Genomic DNA, 21,907 nt, shown 5'->3' on the forward strand with positions numbered 1-21,907 from the left:
GAAGAAGGCAAAGGAAGAAACTGATAAGGAATAATTAAAGCAATACTGCAGTAATGAAAAGGTGAATTACTTGAAACAGCCTGTAAACTATCCAGGTGTACTCAGAAGAATTCAACAAATGATATACTGGAAGCTCAATATCCAGTGCTCAGATGAAAGCAGAATGTAATATTAATGGTATATCCTACGATAAAGTTGATCATGTACTTTCTGTTGTTCACGGTCAAAGATGAAATACTATAGCATGTCATTGTTGCAAACGAACCGTACAGAAGGAAGATGACTTACCATACACGCAGTATCATGTTGGAAAACAACACAGAAAACAGAGCTGATTTTCTTATTGATACAAATAGTGAAGCATGATATCAAGCCGCCCACTACTGTACCTTCATGACATCTTTGTAGGAACGAATGGCCTCAACTTCCTCTTTTTCATCATCGTCATCCTCCACTCCTTCATCCAGAGCATCATATCCCTCATCTTTACTCCCATCTGTTTCTGAGGTATTAGTCATGTGATCAATAAGCTGCTCCAGTGGAGGACTTAATTCCCGCTCTTCATTGTCCTTCAAACCATAGTCCAGGGCTTTGTATATAATAATCCCCAGTGATTCAATGACCTGTAAAAGTGAAAAGGAAATACTTGTTAATACCATTTAAATGGACAAATAGGTTAATCTAGGAACACCCTTTTCTGGTGTTTGTGTAACAAACTTAGCAATTGAAAGAATGATAAACGTCAAAATTAAAGGGAAAAAGGGACACTCTACTACCTACAGTAGTACACTGCTAGTGCAGCACAGACCATGCAACAGTAGGTCATATAGCATACCTACTGTTTTCTTATTTCAAAGGTTGAAATAAAAATTAATAATTTAAAAATAAAGTAGGACCCTTTTACATTATTTTGCTCCTTTTCCTTCTAAAATCACAAACCTCGAAATAATATTACTCCAAATTTTGTAAGACTATATTACATGCATATGACCTGTTCTTTGTTCCAGGGAGAGGGGAAAGGTCAGGCGCAAGAAGACAAGAAAGAATAAACTAGCTTGAGATGCTTCCTTCCTCCTGCGAATAGTAATGATAGTTGGAAACTGGCCTTCAGCTGCATCTCTTCTTTGACCTGAGAGATGTTTGCACACAGCTGTGGGCATGCCAGTGAGTGTTGGGCCATCAGCCCATGAGAGCTTTGCCTGTCACCCAGCCAGTGGAGGCACACGCACGCCACTGAAGAGTACCAAAAACTGGATTTATCAGTAATGAACTAGTACCTTGATTTTTCACCAAATTCAAGGCTTCTTTTTTTATACTTCGTAAAGAGCAAAGTAAACAGGGGATCCTTTACTCAGTGTAAGCTACTAATAAATTGTCATGAATTTCCCAAAATGCTAAATGAAATTTCCCTTCTTGGCATTAATTACTTTCCTTACTAGTAATACTGAAGCTTCTAGCGTTTTGGAGATGTTAAGAGATGGCATTTCTTCAAACGGAGGAGTTTGGAAATGGGTATTAATGGAGAGGGAAGGGAAAAAGAGGTTTGCAAGAGTAAACCACAATAAGGTAATGCAGATGCTGGGAGATCCTTGTCTGACAGCGAAGGTAGGACAGGAGCTATTGCATTTAATCTCTCATCTTTCTCGTGTGTCACGATGGCTAGTGTGTCACACCAATGAGCAAACTCCCAGAGCACCGCTAATAACAAGGGCATTTCTAGATGTTCCAACCTTTGCCAGCAAATGCCATTTTCTCTCGGCTGGCTTTCAGTATTATCCTGGTCAGTACACTTGAAATGTAATGTTTTTGAAATTCTAATTGGGTAAATAGGAAAACATATATGGAATCCTGAAATGTTAAATCTGACTCTCCAGCAGCTAATTTCAGTGCACTATTTTTAGTCTGAAAGGTTGGAGGTTATCAAAGACTTAAAATTATATCATGTAATTTACCTAGACAGAAAATTTCATGTACTATCTGCAGTCTGACAGCTTTACATTTGTATATGTCATTGAGATCACTTTGCAGTGCAAATTCACTTTGCAATACAATGGTTAAACAAAGAAACAAACTAATAAATAAAAATAACCTATCATTTATTTCCAATAATTTTGATAACTGGATTAAATATAAATCATTTTTATATATTATTCTCTTGAAATGTGTTTATATATATTCAGAAAATATTCTTAAAATGCAGTTCAGAAAAGTGAATGGGCAAATTAATGAAGAAAAATCTGTCTCAGTTTATTTACTAAAAAAACCCCAGCTTCTGGCTTGGAAAATTGCAGCAAGACAATAAAGTATACTAGGGAAATACCACGGCACGTTTGCTCAGTTCTCATACTCCTCCCCAGACATCCGCTCCTAGCCATGCTGGAGACAGGACACTATGCTATATAGGCCTTAAGCTTGACGTGTTACAGCTATCCTTATGTTTCTGTTTCTGCTATCTGGTCTGCCTCTCAGAGAAGCTATTTTGGAATAACTGTCTTGGAAAACTTGTATTGTTATAAAAAATCTGTATAAGTGAAAATTACATAAAATAAATATATTTTATTCGCATTCGTGTATGTTTCTTGTAACTCAGATTCTTAGTGCAATCTCAAGACACAGCACCTCAGCAACTGAAAGGGACCAAAGCATCCCAAGGTAATTCCAACATGCAGTAGACCTAAATGAAAATGAAAACCAGCTGAATAATTGTTTTGATATTTTTAAACACTTAGGAGTAAACACAAGGTAAGTAATTTCTAATGTTATTTCAAAAAAATGAAAAAGTTTAGCATAGGTGAGAAGGACTGAAATGCCTAAATTAGATGTAATGAAAATATAATTTCTTGTGCCGTACTGTGGGGGCTGCTGACGACAGATTCTGGATTTTGCTAGAAAAAATGCATCAAAAAAATAGAGGAGAGGGCAAAGAAAGTGCACTCTGTCCTTTTCTGTTTGGGAACAGGATTAAGGCATTCAAAAGCAGCATGGCTAAAACTGGATGACAGCTGCTGCTTCCTTTGATGTACCAGCACTAGGGCCCTTTCAGTTCAGGAACATGGCTTGTGCGTTTTTATGCACTGTGACCAGATTTCGTAATACATGCTAAGCTGGTACAACGCAAAAGCCTGAAACAGCATCAACTCCAAACTCTATTTCAGTCTTTCAGCTCCTTATCTAGGAGTCACGATCAAAACCACATTTGTGCAGGGCCTGTCAGTATGAGGGATTCACCTTGCTGAGAAACAAAGCAGCCAGCATCTTACCCGAGCAGCTTCGCTGTGACTTCCATGAAAACTGAAAACATTTAGCACTTTCAGTAATAGTGGTTTACCAAGGAGCTTGTAAAACCGCACAGTGCCACACAAATACCAAATAAAAGTCATAGACCCATCAACGCTTGTTCACATTGACAAAAACACTGATACAGCTTTGCACCAGTGAAACTTCTGTGTCTATATAACCAGAAATTTAATACACCAAGTTAGGCTCACTGCTGTCATTTTGCCTGTAAGACAATCAAATACGAACAAAAAAAGGGAAACCTTTTCACAGTTGAACGGATGAATTGATAAGTATGCGGTTTATTGAACTGGATAATCAGGGAATACAACTTATTTTTTCAAAGTATTCATTATTAAAAAAAAATCACTGGTTTCATATTTTATTTTTGTTAATTTAATATAAAATAAATACTCCTAGCACCCAACAAGCGACAACTGCTGAAACAACCCTGAATGATACCTGTGAAAACATCAGAGGTATAGTAGGAAAAAAAGGATAGGAAGGGCCTTAGCAAGGCTCGATTTTAAACCAGACAGTTGTATACTGGCACAGCAAAACAACTACATAACATTGAAACAACTGCACTACTAAAGGTAAATGATACCACTTGATTCAGATTAAAAAATTAATAATAAGTTGAATTTTAGAGCTCATTTGTTCCTGGCCGATTGCAATTTTGGCAGAGGACCTGATCTCTATGACTCAGTCAGAGGCTGAACACCTTAAAAAAATAAAGCAGGCAGCCTGCATTATTACACCGTCTTACCAAGTTCTTTTGAAAGTCATGGCTTGGGACCAAAAAAAGCCAAAGCGAGCATGCTTTAAGCTCCTGCACCGTCTGTACTCATGTTATACTATTCTTTTGTAACAAGTTGCACTCAAGTTTGAGAGACTTCACCAGAACACTCTGACTTTAGACGTCACGTAAAAACAACATCCTCGCCCTCCTTCCACACGCGCAGCAAAGCCAGCCCCCAACCATTCAGAGGAGTTTCATAAGCAAGCACAGAACGCAGCTTGGCCTTCTGGCTATTTTCCTCCAGTACAGCAACATGTGCTGCTTGAAAACAGGTTCATTAGTTTTTCCAGGTCTTTTATAGGACAGAAGTTATGTTCTTTCAATAAAAATTCCCCCTTTAACACCCTTAAAAACTCTTCAAACAGACAGCCTTTTTTTATGGAACCAAATGTGCTTGAGACTTGTAAAAGTTTCAAATGAAATGACGGTGCATCACGTACCTTGTTCTTCATTTCAGAGGATAATCCCTCACACACACACAACCCCCCCCCAACATATGTATTTCTGTGCCTCTCGGAGCCTGGATGTGCCTGGCAGCGCCCGTGTGCAGCTCCTCCACGCTCGCCGCACGCGCAGTAGGGCACTGTCTAAGCTTGCAGCCCTTCTTAGGGCTGCTTTAATTTTCAAGCCAAGCAACAAAGTCTAAGGACAGGCCTGTACTTCCAACAGAAAAGAGCTTTTCTTCGGCTCAAATTCCTCTCCCTCCCTAGAGTTCTCCCTTCCCCCAAAAGCCGCCCAGGTGTTGTATCCCCAAACCAGGATTAAAGAAGTCCTAAAGCTCTGGCTGCTAAGGTGAGTCAACCAGCTTTGAACCTCCCCATAGGGACCTCGAATATGGCAACCAGGCACAACAATATTAGCATTACTACTGCACTGGCTTTTAAGAATTGTGACAAAAAACTTGATAAAAAAATTCTACTGTGAGTATTTTTTTAAATGCTGAAATTCCCTACCAACAAGTCTCCAATATACTTTACAAAAGGGAATAACTCTGCCTTACGGTGAGACTGCGGAGAACTGGGAGCTGGCGTCAGCCACATGGCTCATTGAGGCAGAGCTCTTTTCGGTCACCAACTCCACCACTAACCCTGGTCTTAGGCGGCATTTAGTCAGTCTGCACAGACTAACCTGTCCTGCTGCTGCCTTCGAATTAACCTGCCAGCAGCCCCACGCTGCGCTGCTGGTGTTGGAACATGCAGCGCAAACCGACCCACAGACACCTCTCAGTTCAGCAAGCAGGCGCCTTACGTTTCCTATTGAGCATTAGGAGAAAACATGCACAAGCGTTTGTAAGGAAAGTCTGTAAATACAATTGCAAAGGTAGGCATGTCAAAATGCTACGTCAAACCAACTTCTCATCTCCCATCAGAGTGAGCAGGCTATTGACCTGCTTATTTCTAACAAAGTAGATTGCTTGTTTCTTAAGTATCTAATTCTGTAAGTGAAAATATAGCATTTTTAGGAAGGGTGAACGAGTATGGCTGTTAGGATAAACTAAAGCATACTGTTTGTTTATTTACCTCATCATTAGATGTCCTACATAACTCTCAAGAGTAACTCATGGAAAAGTATGTCTAACTAGGTTGTTATAAGAGATTCATTGCTGTCACTGCGTACCTCAGGTATATTAATGTAGTTTTTACCACAACATTCCCTGGTGGCAACAGGATAGCATTACCCACATTTTAATAGCCAGGGACATTGCTAAATTTAAATATGACCTTCACTAAATTAGAGCAACTTGCAACAGACTGTCGAACAAGAAAGGCGAAAACTTTCAACCGCTTCCAGTTGAGCAGCAAGGATTCAGAGTATTTCCAACGAATCAGATGAATTAGTCATTTCAAAAGAATATAGACATAAGATACAGGATTATTTAACTTTTGGGTGGTGTTGGTTTGTTACTGAAATAGAGAGATACCGCCTTCTGCAATATAATGTGCCTTGGTATTTAATGTAAAGTAGTAAAAAAAGCAAAGCAAAGCAAAAAAAAAAAAATCACAATATGCAGTGTCTAACAGAAAAGAAACATGAAAGGAAATGAGATATACTCCTTTTACATGATTCAGTCTGTTTTAGATACATTCAGAGTTATGAGAACTTCTCTGTCATATGCAGGATATCCAAAATAATTTTATATGCGTGGGTCTGTGAATGCACAGCATGGGTGCAAAGACCTGCTGACTGAGTATTTTTTGTTATTCAGGTATACAGTAAACAGATTCAATGGAAGAACTCCTGATCAAAGACACAGAACCAGCTTAAAACTTACAAAGGGGATGCTAGCCATTTTTTTGGTCCTCCCCCCTCCTCCATGAATATGTAAAAATTAAAGCAGTTAAATGTTCTTGGATTCAGTTGCTTCTAAAAAAATGACAGTCATTTAACTGTAAGTTTATTAAGGCTCAAATGTAATATAACTCTCTCCGACTTATTCAAAGGTTCTGACAATTATAAACATGTTTTTGTTCAGGTTTGACTATGGAGATTATCTAAGGAAAACTGTCATATATTAGCATAAATGAATGCAGAATTTATTCCATTATATCAGTCCATTATATTTTATCTGCTGCATTAGAACACTGGAAAAAAATGTAATTGTCATTTTTCTTTCAGGTTTTGTTCACATGTTATAATCCACAAGATTAGGCAAATAGTTACTCTTTTATTTAAGGCATTTCTCCATCCTGAAGGAATTTCTCCAAAGTGACAGTTCATCCCCAGAGAAAAAAAAAAAAAATTAAATTCCCTGTTTTGACTGGAAACTCTAGTAAAACCTGAAGCTCCAGCAAAAGAATGATGTGCAATAATTAAGTAACACAGATGGTGAAAGTCATACAAATGTTCTTAAATACACCTCTATACATATCACAGTTTTAAATACAGGTCATACTAAGGCCTTGATCCTGATCACATTTAAGTGAATGGCAGAGATGGTAATTATATTAAGAATTCTCAGGTTGGGATATATTTGCTGAAACAAATAGGCAGAATGGGTATGTTGTTACATTTCCCTACAGCAGGCTTAAAATAGTCTGAAAATTGTCTTAAAACAGACTACCTACCTAGAATTTTAGATGTGGTGTCTGTCTTGGGTTTTTTGAAGCATTTTAGTATCATAGTCTATAAAGACAATTTCCACAAAGCCTTCATTCACAATCTTAGCAGCTTCCAAACTAAGTAAGCCAAAATTAAGTTAGTGAAAGCCCTAAGGACTATGGAAATGCCATTCGGAAATATCAAGAGAATCTATGTTTTTTATTTTAAGTTAGAGATACAAAATCAGACCATGTTACAAACTTCTGTCCTAATTCCCTTTTCATGTAAAATGAAGACATAAATATGCCATTATTCTTCAGAGTAATACTTCATACACATAAGGTGTAATCTTTTAGAAAAGTTTAGGACAAGGACTAAGCTGATGAACCTAAAGATAGTATTATCACATCTGAATCACCTAATATTGTATCTATCTATCCAAAGAAATTATTATTCTTTTCTGCACATATACCCCTTCAGTATTCCTGAGTTTATTAAATAAAGTCAGGTCCAAACAAAGGGATTTTTTTCCTTTTTAAATAATAATGAAGTATAAACTTTTTATTCAGAAAGTAATGAGGTGAACTCCCTGAGTAAACCAAAAGAAAGCAAAGAATTTAACTGACTACCAAAATTATACCAAGACACAGAAATTCCAGGGAGTCAATTGCTGCAACTGGCAGAAAATGACATTTGTCATATCAGACTTTTGAATAAAGCCCTGTCTATATTACAAAGAGTACCAATTTAACCAGAGCAAAAGGTTTTCTAATAAAGAGATGGCAAGTTACCAGCTCAAGTAAAACTGGTATAAACAAAAGTGAAATTAGCTCAGCATCTCTAATCTTCAGAATTCATGGGTGACTGGTCTAAATTTGGCTGTTACTACATGTCTGCCTATAGCGTAAGAGAGGATCTATAGAAGGAGGATAATCCAAATAAACTAATCTTGCTTGAAAACACTTAGCTTTGATTCAGTTCAATTTACTTTGGTCATGAAGCAATACAAAAATCAATGCCGCTTTTACTCAAAATTTCTACAGAGTTCAGCTAATCCACACAAAAAGTCAATTTGTACTAACTTTTTAGCCTTCCCACAGAGATTTCTGTTATCTACTGCAGTTGTCCGGTACGGGCTTGGCCCTTGTTTAATTAATCCAAAAATTAAAGTGAGTAAACATCTGCTGCAGTGTAAATCATTTCTCCTCCTGTGACTCAAGAACTTTCTCACACCTATTTCCCCCCAAATTAACAACTACAAAAGCCAAGTAAACCAAATAACCGTACAATGAAAGCTACTCTTTTAAACACAAATTCTTGATTAATTAAAGCATTACATTTGCATGTATGTCACGCAAGCTTTCTATCAGTGGCTCTCTTTACAAAAGTTACATTGGTTTCACAGTATTTCTCAGAGTTACATATGCATTTCCTGCATTTCACTGATGACAAATTTAACAAAGACAGATTAAGCATCTGAACAAGTTCACACGGAGCTGGGAACACAACATGTTTCCTGGTTTAACTATAGCTTCCCTAAAATCCCTTTTCTTCCATTCCTGAACAAATGTGGTCTTTTGTCTGCTGAACAGCCTTCTTTCCAATCAGCCAAACTTTTGTAATGTTAAGATTTGATTAGCCTAAGCTCAACAATGTTAAGAAATAAGCCAAAACATAACAAATGCAACAGCTTCATTTTTAAGTTATGTGGCACAAAAGAAGGCTAAAGCAGTGTGCTGCTTTGTGGTGACTAACATACACAATAGTGATACACAAAACTCACAAGTGTAATGCTGCTTGTCTTAGAACTACTGAACATTGATGGGGAATCAAATAACCATTGATATGGAAGTTGCCCTTTTCATCCATGCTGAAGGAGAAACTTTAGAGGAGAAATCTATGGGATACCGACTTTTTTTTTTACATAGCAACCCAAGACTTACTGTGCTTAGCTACCTCCACTATGTTGGGGAAGAGCACTCAGCCGTACTCAGACACGTCATTTATTTCCTAAAGAAACTAATGCGAATTTGCAGAGATGGTCTGGGAACAAGCAAGCTAAAAACTTAGACTCTTGCTGAGAGTTTTTTTGTTAGTCAGATACGCAAGGAAACATGCATGAGGTTGGCACTAAGGACATGACCTGATCATGGAATATGTGAATTTGCACATCGATTATCACGATAGTCTGAGGAGCTACTAATGTGCCAGAGAGCTACTCTGTCTAGGTCACGTATGAGCTCTGTAACTCTGTCACACAAACCCTGCACTGCAGGCTGACCAAGACGCTGCAAAGCTCCTAATTTTATGAATGTTCTTCCATGTCCACTTCCCAATAAGCAGCAACACCCGATACAAGCGTTTGAGTCACTGGTGTTCAAACAAATACTTCTCCAAGCCTGAATGCCTGAGTGAACATAAAACATTTCAGTAATGAGTTAAAGGAGTTACTGCACAATTACCTTGGAGATCTCACTGTGGCCTTATGGGAAAGACTGGCATTTGCTACAATAATTCAAGAAAGTGCCACTAGGCACTGTTGACAAGTTATCTACTCATAAAGACATAATAATAATAAGCCTGACATTACTTTTGGGGTCTGAAATTCAGATACAATAATATGTATGGAAGGCTGATTTACTCTAAACCAAAAGAGAAAACAGAAGAGGCCAAGCCTTAGAAGAGAGTTTACCACTTGCTCTTTGGGTAGAAAAACCCCAGAGAATCCATTTTCAAAATGACACATGCATTTTTGTATCTCCTTCACTGTTCATTCTGAACAAGTCCCCCACAAAAGAAATACATATCAAAAAATACCTCTATCACAACTAAAATTATTGATATAGCAAACATAGAGTTTATAACCTCAAGCATGAAATACTGCAGCACAAGATATTCCAGTACCTGTCATCTCCCTAAATCATCTGTAACTGCTGAACTATAACAGCTTATTATCCCTAACAGAACAGCCATATTCCTGAGTTACAAACTGCTGAACATTGTTTTACTGCTCTTTGTCAATAAAGATACTATCCATGAATTCTAGCAGAGTGACGAAAACATAGATTTTCTTACAATCACAGTTCAGAAATGTTATGCTATTCCCAAAAATTCTATTTGCATTTTGTGTTCAGATTAAAAAAAAAAAATCAAAACATACATAACTCATGCTCCCTGTAGACACCTACATCATACAGGCAGATTTTCTACAACACTCAGAACTTGACCCTTCTAATACAGTAAAGATATCTAGATCATTTATTTAGCTGCTTAGGTAGCAGCCAAGTTATTAAATATCCAGGCCTTGGTGGGAGTGGGCTTCATTCAAATATTTGCATCTATGTTAGCTGCACATATACTTGGGAACAACAAAAAAGCTAAAGTAAAAAGGGGTGTATGCATACCAATTAACAAGACTTACTGCCTCAAAATACATGGCCAAATTCTCTGGGCTATTCAGTGCATTTTGCACCACTTGGAAAACGTGAGTGTCACATCGAATTAGGCCTAAAAGAGCCAATCTCAAAGTTCTCCTGTGCTGAGTCCTTGTTAATGGATGTGAGGAAGTCAGTTCCTGCACTAGTCATACTGACATCCTTAGCACAAGGAAAAGCAGAAAGATGTGTATCAGGGTAAAAGGGGAAGGGGGAACACCAGGGCAGAGCGATCTAGCACGTGCACAGGATCACTACAGGACATCTCTGACATGGTCCTATACAATTCATCCTTGGATCAAGGATTCACAAGTAGCTCCTTGATGGTTCCCCTCTTGGTTGCAAAAAAACAAAGACAACAACAAACAAAAAAACCACCTGAGTTCAGGCAGACGGGGAGCATATACCTGCCTGGCAGAATGTGATCCCTACCTGGAAAGAGAAAGTGAGATGTTAGTGCTGTGGCGAGTTCCTGATTTTGAAGACATCACCTATATTTTTCTGTAAAATATCATCTACAATTCACAGTTTATAATTTCTAGGTAAGTGTCATCAGAGCACCTCCAAGTCAGACTATAGTTGCCTACCCAATTTTCTTAACACATACCAACCAAAGAATTCAAAACCTAAATTTAGTCTTATCCTTATGCATCTAAATTCTCCAGTAAAATAAGTCAAACCGACCTTCCTAACCCCATTCTACAATACAGGCATTACGTCCTGTGTCAATAGTATTTGAGGCATTTCCAAATGTAAGAAACGTGTGGAACCGAAGGTCATCTTCCTAACTGCTTATTCCTTGTGAGACCTCAGACTAGCCATTTCCCCTCTCATGTAACAGTTTCACCACCTGTTATATATGAGGATATTGACCCGTTTTGAAAGCTTTGGATGAAAAGTGCTGTGCAAGTCTAAATTATATGTCTGCATGTCACACACAAAGACTTAAGCTCAGCTGGAAGTCCCTCTAATCACTCTGTTTTCCCTGTAATTTTTGTTCCCTATAAACTAGGAGAACGAAAAATGAAGAAAAACACATGCCTGAGGCTAACAGTTAGGCTTATCAGCTGAGTGCAATGCAACACATTAAACTACTTTCCTTTGAAAATATAAAGTAAAACATAACAGTGATTTATTTAAATATAAATAGCACAGGTAGCCAGAGAAAATAGCTACTAACATCATAACATCAGATTGCTCTAACCTTTACAGAAAATAAATTCTGACAGCATCATCCCTTCATTCTGCTACATCAATGTAATTATATCTATCTGTCTACACCCTAGAGAATGAATGTTTTACAGCTTAAGAAACAGGAAAATATGGCAAAATATATTTTTAATGATTTTGGACAATGTGGCTTTAGATTTCGATCCTTAATTTATTTAAGGATCCCTAATTATTTTTAATATCCTTTAAGATTTTAACTTTTTTACACACTTGATGGAGTCCCCATATCTTTTTTGTGAACGGCTTTTGTAATATATGCAGCATGACTGCTTCTATTATAACTCAAAGAGAAATCACCTGGTGATCTCTTCAGACAAAACAAACTGAAAAAAGGCTTCTTTTTTAGATGGTTCCCAGCAAGTTAAATCACGTTCCCGGAAGGGAAAAAAGAAAAGCAATGTAACGATCACAAGGTCCATTCCAAAAGGAAGGCTAAATTAAGCTCTTTTGGAGGATTCTGCTGGATCTCTGCGAGAATGTTACCCTTGGAGTGGGGAAATCATTCCAGTCTAGCAGAGAAACAAATTAATCAAAGGTATCCTCCTTTAATAAAAGAGACACCCATTTGATGCCATCACAGAATCTTTTCTCCTTTTATTTCGTAACACCCCTTGAAAGTCTAGGAAAATTAAAAACATAAGAAAATTATCATTGTACTACAAATGTAAGCCTAGTTTTAACTAAATCATTATATTAGTCAATAATCTCGAAGGAGTTAAAGATCTTCCATCAAATCAGATAGAAAGAACAACTACTCAACACCCCCCCAGGGAATCAAATCTCCAGTATTTCAAATGCCAGTGAAAAATTTATTTCTGCAAATTCTAGAGCTCGGAGCGGCAGAATTTGGTTTTGTTTTCTCCTCATTAACCCTTTTGCATGGATTATTTTTCTCCTTTGTCAAGTGAGGCTGTTAAGCCTTACAATAGGCCATTAAGCTGCGAGCTCTCATGTAAACTACAGAACAGGCAGAAAAATGCAAATGCTAGCTTGGGGGTGGCAGGGGTAGACACCTCGCAAAGGTGGCCGGTCTTTTGCAAGTATTGGGACCTCGAATAAGAGTGAGATAAACAGCAATGAGGCCATTTCACAGAACACAGTGGTGACGGTATAACTATTACTTGCCCAACAGTGTTGGGGGGGGGGGGGGAGGTGTTACCTTCACCTTTCCACCTACCTTTTGCTAACAGTAGGGTTTGGGTGGCAATGAGGTCTTCCAGATCAGAAAACTGACCTGGGTGGGAAAGGTCTGGTTTTCCTGACCAGCTCAGAAAAGAAAAACCAATGAAATCAGCCAGATGATGCCCCTGACCCAGTGGACCATGCAGCCCTCTCTCCAGGCAGTGCCGGTGCTGCGGGCACGGGACTGCGAGGAGCACGGGCAGGGGCTGGTCGGGCTGCCCGTCAGCCGGCTCTTCACATCCTTCAGCTTCGGCTTTAGGCCAAAGGAAAGCACAGCACTACAGACACCTCAGACCTGTACTTACAGAGAGAAGAAAAGTCCATATTCTAACTGGAAGAGCTAAAATTATCCTCAGTATGGAGTGACAGCATGGCCGTCTCTCACAACTATTTAATATTTTTAGAGAAAATACTAGGTGTAAACATACTACTTTCTCTGACAACTTTTGTACATTTTACAAGGTACTTTCTTCCTTAATCTGCAATTTTATCTATGAACATTGCCTTTAACCAAATACTTGTTATGACAGGTAGAGTGGGAGGGGAAGAAGTTAGGAGTCCTTGCTTTGTAAAGTTAAGATAATTAAAAAAAAATGGTTATTTTAAAGTAATATAAAATTAGCCAAGTCAACAAAAGCAAGACACAATAAACTAAAAAAAACTAATTCAAATCTTAACATTATTTCAAACTAACAGTTATTACTAAGAGATTTCTACTTATATGAAAGAGATCTCAAAGTGGAGTAAATTACTCCAAATACAGTGTTTCCTTTCAGATTTTTTTTTTTAAACGGAATAAAATAAAATCCTTAAAATCAAATTTGCAATTATTTGTAATTATTCTTAGAAGTGTTTTTACCTAGCAAGTAATATGTGACATTCTAACAAAGGCAAGGTGCAAAGGAATAAGCAGATTGGAAACACAACTTTCCCCTCATCTAATTAAGCTAATAAACAAGTATTCTACCAGAATGGAATCCAGCTTTTGGCTGTCCCAGAAAAGTCTCTATTTTTAGACAGTCAAACTGAGGTAATGAATAATGTTTGTAATTATTTTAAACACAGCTCCCAGCTAAAACATTTCTTCCATGAATTGACTGACCTATGGAACTACTTAAGAGTGTCTTAAGAGCATGTCCTGACCTAGATATTTATACAAAGAAATTTCAGGAAAAAAAAGATTTTTTTTTCTTACAGAAGGTACAGCTAAAACTGTGGATTATTGCTCACTAGAAATCATGGCTTCAGGGAGAAACTTGCCACAGTGTGTAAATGCTTCAGTAGTTGCTGTTCCTATGGGAACACTATATAAAATTTGTGTTAGGCAGGATGGGTGGCAGCCTCCACAGACACAGACTATCATAATTCCTCAGAAATTTTCAGCTGAAGGCAAGACTTAATATTCTTAACGTATACATGGTATTTGCCCAAATTCCTCTTTCTGGCCATTTGACTACAGCTAATCTTTCTGGCCTGACTTACAGCTGCTTCCTCAAAACTGTACCTCATCTTTCTATGAAACTTCCAGTTTATCCTCTGTTGGACTAATTTGCTTTTTTCCAAAGTTTTAAAAATCCTGGTCTATTGTTAACACTAGGCTGTTCTGAAAGATCACTTGTCACTGGTTTCTAAGCAACGATAACCATTAATGTTAAACATAGGAAAGGAAACTTAAAGAGACTATCAGGTCGGCTAAGAACATTTAGAATTTGCAGCATTCATTACTGAAGGTCCACATTTACATTGTTTCTTGCTCAATCACATTTTTTTGCTACTGCATTCAAAAACCTGGACATATAACTAAGCATATTTTATTGCTCTTCTATAACTGGGTAATCAAGACATACCTGCTCACAAATTATAGCAGCATAGAATAAAAATTCATAGTCCTACTTCTGCATTTACTACCCTTCCTGTGATGAACAAATGTGCTGTGGTACAATGTGGAACGATGTCTCAGACTTATCTTGGGTAGCTAAACTAAGGTAGCACATGCTTGGGTAAAACACCCAGAGTCACTAAAGGGTAATACAGTACTTCAGTTTTCAGGCAAAATGGGACTTTTGTTAACCTTACCAGCACAGCCATAATCCTCTTTGCAGTGTCTACATTAGCATTTACATTAACAGATCAGAAAAGCACTCTGGAAATGAATCTCCTGGTCTTCCCTTACTGAGCTTTGGTTTGCATCGCAGAGGGCTCTCAAGAGTGCGAACTGGGGTTCCTTCTGGAGGAAGCTAAAACACAAGGTGAAATCCAGGAGCTCACCTAACATACTCAGATCGCTGGAGGAACACTCAGTCACACTAGAGCTAATCTGAAATAAAGCCGTGGGACACACATTTTGTGGACACTGGGTCCTCAGTACCGACTGTCTTGATTTACACTATGCTACTTGTTAACGTAACAGACTGAGTTGAGCCTGAAAGGTCATAAACAATTCTAATGTAAGATTAAAGAACAACTGAAACTTTGCAAAATAACTATAAAACTATTAAGTCAGTAGAGAAAGAATAACAGCAGCCAGTATCTTGGAAAAAAACAATCAGTAACATAATGGGAAAGAAATATATTTTATATCCTTCATCTTAATCAGAAAATACACTGGAAAGAGAACACACATTTGATAAGGTGATATACTTCAGAAATCACTTTCAAATACTTTCCTTCAAATAAGAGTGAAAATAGTAACAGAATGGGGAAATTCTTTTTGAGATGAAAATACCAGTCCTATTTTGCAAGCGTTTGTCCACCCACAGAAGGAGTACAAGAAGTAACCTTTCATTAGTTTTTATAGAGTGCCTTAAATTAAGTCAGAGAGTGCTGTCCAATTCTTTTCCTGTACTTTGGCTTGTGTTCAGATGGAAACTTTGGAAATTCTTGAAAACTGTGGGGTGGATAGTTACTATTATTACAAAGTATCTTAACTCCAACAGAATAAGCAGAAGAGCTAAAGTTTCTTTTAAAAACAGAAATGTCAATAATTCAGATATTCTAAACAAATACAGTCTATTTTTCGTCCTCTAAAAAGACAGCATATATTTTCTTGCTGCTACAGCATTATGAAACTGTGCAAGCAATTATCAGTGTAAAACTAGCAGAGGAATGTGACAACAATTATAATGTAACAGATCTAAAATACAATCTGGAGCTTTGAATATTAAAAGGTGAAATAATATAGGTACACCTATATTGCCATTCAAAGCAGCACCTTCTACCAACGTCTCTTCTTACTATGCAAAAGAATCGTATGCAGACTAGGCAATGGATATTCTGAGTTAAGTAAAATAAGCTAAAACAAAAAGGAAAGTTTAACATTAATGGTAAACTTTCTGTTTTATACAAATAAATACAAGTGTACATACAAGTATGCTTTAGTGATGACATCTGTTTGTCTTGTTTTAGGACAGTTCTCACCGCTGTTCCAATTTCAATCAGACTACAGATAATGAAATACGGATGAAATGTATAGTAAACATCCACAGCATCCTGTGGATAATTAAGGCACTGCAATTACCGTCTCCCAAACCACACCCTTCCGGTACAGTATTCTTTTCATCTGTGTAGCATCCAGCACGCAACGTGGTTATCTCCTCTCTGCTGCATCCCTGCTTGTTGAAAAGACTGTAAAATGGGAGTGATGCAGAAGAAGGAACTCACCAAGACTTGGCCGCCTTTACAAACAGAAAGGGGTTACATCTTCTAATACCTAAAACAAAGCATCCAAGAAGGCCAAAAGGACTCTGAATTCTTTGGACCCACTAAATATAGCCCCTCTTCCCAACCAATACTGAATTACTTAACACTTCTCAATCAGCAAATGGGGGGGACAACAGCTTCTCAAGGAAAGCCAAACAGTGTCTGCAAGCTAAATTTTCCAAAATGTGTCCTTCCTTCCCTGCAAAACCAAATCATGACATTCATAACCCCAAAAGGGCAGGCAAGGAGGCATATGAAAAGAGCTACTAATAAAAAATTACATACTTGATTAAAACACATAGTGGAGTAAAAATATTCCCCCACCCCAAAATTCCTCAGGGTAGAAAAGAAGACTTCTTTTGCCTGTTTTACAGTGCCTCTCAGACATTAATGAACACTTGCTTCATGACAAATTCTATCAGATGGCTTTGGACACTATACAATATGATTTTTTAATGCCATCTCAGTGGTTGATAAACTCACTGTGCTCTTCCAAAATCCTCTTCTTCATACTATAGACTTTTCAATAGGTTCAAAAACCCACACAGACAAGAACTATTACATTTTTTATCTACATAACCCTCACTGGAGATAACCTGCATCCTACAGAAAAGACCTGAAAATAAATCCTCAGATGATCTATACCCTCAGAAATCATGCACATGTGGTGATACCAGAGACAATTAGGAAGAAGGGAGCTTTTGAGAGGGCAGAGTAAGGGGTGAGAAAGGAAAGGGGGACTGCAAGAAAACAGGGTACTTAAGAGTAAATTACACCTTATACAACCATACATACATACATTAAAAAGCATTGCTGAATCACTGTGAAAAAAGGAATCCAAAAACAAAGCAAAAAAATGATAAGCAGTGTGTTATGCACCTGAAAATACAATAATAAACTGTGATCCATGGTCTCAAAAACAAATGGCACTGGAAACACAAGTGGATATATTGTTCTAAGCCATTTTATCATAGAGCTCTTTGCCAGAGAGATCTTTCTCAAATGAGTGTTTTCTAAAGAGGAGATAACTTCAGAGCAGATCAGCATTTGTCCAACACCACCTTGAACAGTTTGCCAGACTGCACCTACACTAAAAGAGAATATAAAGGACTCTAATGAGGACTTGACTCACAAAGCAGCATTGATGTACAAACCTACTTTACAAGTACCCAATTGTAGCTGTTGCACAATGCCCAGCCTGTGAGATGCAATCTCAGGTGGTCTACACCTGTTCAGCAGGACTTTGGGCTGTCAAGGTCAGATATCTGGAGCTGGTTGTAACTTGAACTCTGGCAGAGTTCAGATAAATGCAGTTAAATAGAGAAGAGAAAGCTTTACTGTCTCCTGAGTATCCTATTCCAATAGTCAGAAAGGAAAAAAGGGGGGGGGGGGGAAAGAAAGTTTGTATTAATAATGAAGGCTTGGCTCTATCTTTTTTCCTTCCCTCTCCAGTTCCCAAACCAACGGGCATTGTTAGATGTCTGATTTTAGTTTCAGATATCACAGATATCTTTTTTGTAGCTTTTTCAAGCAAAATGGAATAAAATGGGAGACTTCTTAAAAATGTAAAGGGCGTAAGAAAACTTGTTGAGTCTCTTGCTTTTACTGTTAATTATCAAAACTAAACAGATTTAATTAAAACCAACCAAACGGAAAAACATATGTAATCTATGCCTTCGGCATAGCATGAACCATGCAAAGGTCAATAAGGCAACCCAACAGAACTACTTCATTAATTTTATTTTTGGTGGAACAGTCAGACCAGGAATATTCAGCAAGAATATTTTCAGTAACTGATTTTTGGTCACTGTTGTGAAGTATAAACTTTAAAACCACAGTAAGTCCTGAGACAGTAGGATGTCTGGTCATGATGCACAAAAATCTTGTAATGGGCACACAAGAGTCCGTATTGTGGTTGAACGGGCAATATTAATTTTCTCATTTCCCAACTCCCACATGCTTAAGTTCACAGGTTTTCTTTTGTGAAAGCAAGAAGGAAGAAAGGGGGGAAAAAAGCAAACTGAAACATCTGTTTTATCAAGACCCCTGTGAGCTGCCCAGTTGGTCCACCAGGACCAAAGCACAATGCTCGGCTGCCATTTTCCACACAGATTGATTCATCCTTTGCAGATATTTGCAGATGGAAAGAGTTTTTATCTGATTCTTCTGACCAGGAACACATCAAAAGTGCCTGGCCTATACGTCCTCCACCCCCATGCTCTTAAATCCATTGTTCACCCTGTTTCATTTTCTGAAGGGAAGAAGAAGATAAATTGTGCTAAACTCTGACAACTTTTTATTGATAAAACTTTCACCCCCACTGCTTGGAATAGTGACTTAAAATACACAGAAGCATCAGTGGCCTTTGTTTCAGGAATGCCTTTTGTTAGCTTTAATAAAATCTTCCAACATTTGGCCATGGTATAGCTTTAAAAATACCCACAACACTGGCTGCACGTCCTTAGTATGGTTAGTCACTAAATTGTATACTTCTCTTTTCCTGCAAACCGGAATTGCCACTGGAGGTCTGAGTAGCAGTACTAAACCATCAGTGCCAAAACTGAAGTCAGTGAAAGCTGGGCTCTCCACTTCTGAAGGGCTGTGTAATATTAAGTATTCTGAAAGTCAGGTCCTAGGTATTCAGAATGGGATACCTAAAATTAGATCATCTGTACAATAAAATGACTCATAAAAAAAAATTTGTAAAGCCTTCTGTAGTTACAGTGATTAATATAACACAAAAGCCTATGATAGTCAGAGTCAACTCTTCTCTGAAAACTGATTTGTATGTTGCAAGTATAATGTAGGACAACTCTGAACAAAATGGAAAAACACTCTTCTGATCCTCAGTTTAGCGTATCTACTCTGTGTACTGAATGAAGTGGAAATCCTGCAGAAAAAAATGCAAGATGAGGTAAACGTGGAAAGGGACCAAACTGCTGTTTCAAGAACACCTTCAATTAGTCTTTTTTAGTTTGTGCACCCTTGAATTTACAGTCTTAATAAAGTTCTTTCAACATGCATGCATGTAGACACAGTATCCCACACATACCTTTCTTCATAATCTTTTAAACTCATGTGCACATACCCCACTTTATGAATCTTTCAACTTGTGTGCACGTACAGTGTGCATATGTGTGAGTGCACATGCACGCGGAAACACCATTACCTGCAGGAGTAAATCCATTTTCCCATCCATCCCCTGCTACAGCTTTGAAGCTAAGCTGCTTATGAAGAAAGAGTTGAATCTACTCTATTTGCTCTGGAAGCTTATTAAAGGGAGCAATTTTGCACCACAACTGCTAGAGGGATATCTGTTAAAAATAATAATAATAATAATAAAAAAAATTCAAAAACAAAGAAAGCAGCCCCCTAGTTTGGCCTTTTTCTGAAGACAGTGTTCAGCCCTCTTTCGAGGGCCTAACTGCTTCCCAAAGTAAAGCTCAGAGCGGTGCTCCAGTAGTTTTCTTCCTGTAGGTGAAGCTGCTCCGGAGGAGGCAGGCAGCCTCCAAGCCAAGGCTGTCCGAGCCCGGTTAGGGCTCTGAACGCAAGTGGCCTCCGAGCCGTACGCAGGCTGTGCGGGGCAGCTGAGAGCCCAGGCAGAACAGAGTGCTCTCAGGAATAAAAAGCAGCATTTGCTCCTTTCATGTGGCCTCTTGGTCACGCAATGGGGAGCTACAGATAGCATAATTCACCCTTTCACAAGAAGATGATTAGCTACAGCCAAAGCAGCATTCAAGAAGAAGGGGGTTAGAGCCCCACCAGCAAAAGGTATCAGATGTTAACAGTCGTTTGCTACCAGCTTGCTTTAAATTAAAACTAATAATTTAAGCAAAGTTTGCATCGCTCCTTTAACTACCTATTGCTAGTAGCACGTACACATTTCAAAGCGGAGGCCCGTTCCACAGAACTTGTGAAAATCAGTTTATTTTTTCTTACTGCTTAACTTTAGGAAGCCTCACTTACCAGTGTTTTCCAATGTGATTAATCAAATTGTACATTTAAGCATAGTTTGAACATACAAAGGTTCTCTTTATAAAATGTCAAAGGTGTTACATGAAATTAATTGTGAAAACAATAATCATCCAGAACACTATAATTAAATTTTAAAAACCAAATCCTTAGCCAATTTCTATCTAGCCAAAATTAGTCAACCCATATGTAATATACTGCCATTCTTGAGGCTCCTTTTTACTGTTTTTTCTCCCCCTTTTTTAAGAAACAGCCATAAGGCCAGCAAAAAGAAGAGACTTTATAATCCCATTGTTCTTTCAAAATAATGATGCTATACCCAGAACAAAAGAGCAATTATTTCTAGACATTTAACAGACTTAAAGATTTTAAAATCAGCTCTTAATAAGATCATGGATGAACCTGTGAGCTTCCTCACTTCTTCAAAGGTGCATTAAGAGAGGCATAACGATTTCAGCCAATGCAAGCATTACCAGCAGCTGAGATGAGAAAACCTCATCCTGATCAAAAGAATGGCTTTGCCTTTAAGGAATGCTTTTACTGTGCACCCATTCACAGCCAAATACTCTGCAGGATTCCATGTGGACTTCATTTTAAACACTTGTGTCAGCAATTGTCAGAAAAAAGCCAAGGGTGATTACACGTCCTGTTCGATTCAGATGTATTTACAATATAATTCTGCTCAGTTTTGTGGCATACTGCTCTACTGTTTTGCCTGCATATTAAAGAAAACAAAAAAAAGAACAACAGCATCTTGCATATTGTCAGTTTAAAGAATTCAAAACAAAGGATGAACAGAATATCAGAATGTGTGTCAGGAAAATGAATGATAAAGATACTTTGTTTTTTAAAAGCACACAGACCTTCCTGCAGAATATGATGCTTACTTCACTGACAGACTGCTTCTCAACCTGACATAGTATTTGCATGAGCAGTAATTCAAAACTATTGATGCATATCATATCAAGTTTCTACATTTATTCTTAGAGCTCATTTAAACAAAGCCTTCAAAAAGCAAGCAAGCCGCCAAAATAAAAATTACATGGCTGCTAAAACAGATTCAAGAGTCAAGCAAACACTTAATCAGATAATATGGGAGAGCCTATTATACTGACTGCATGGTTCAAAAGCTTGAAAAACCCTCCTCATTAAGATTTCATTTTTAATCATTAAGATATCCTCTATCCTTATATATAAGGTTCTTACAGCTTTGTAACGCTACATTTCAAAGCCCGGAGCTCTCCAGCACAGGCTTTGGGTGTGATTGGGCGCA

General features: G+C 37.9%; 1 protein-coding gene across 1 annotated transcript in view; it reads right to left on the minus strand.

Moving 5' to 3' along the window:
- The window catches only part of SPIRE1 (spire type actin nucleation factor 1), a 133,522-nt gene that overhangs the window by 75,371 nt on the left and 36,244 nt on the right, over positions 1-21,907 (minus strand). Inside the window, exon 3 of the mRNA XM_067290726.1 lies at positions 390-623. Coding sequence (XP_067146827.1) covers positions 390-623 — 234 coding nt within the window. The remainder of the gene's footprint in view (positions 1-389; positions 624-21,907) is intronic.

Source organism: Apteryx mantelli, chromosome 2 (assembly GCF_036417845.1).
Source record: "Apteryx mantelli isolate bAptMan1 chromosome 2, bAptMan1.hap1, whole genome shotgun sequence".
Lineage (NCBI taxonomy): Eukaryota > Metazoa > Chordata > Aves > Apterygiformes > Apterygidae > Apteryx > Apteryx mantelli.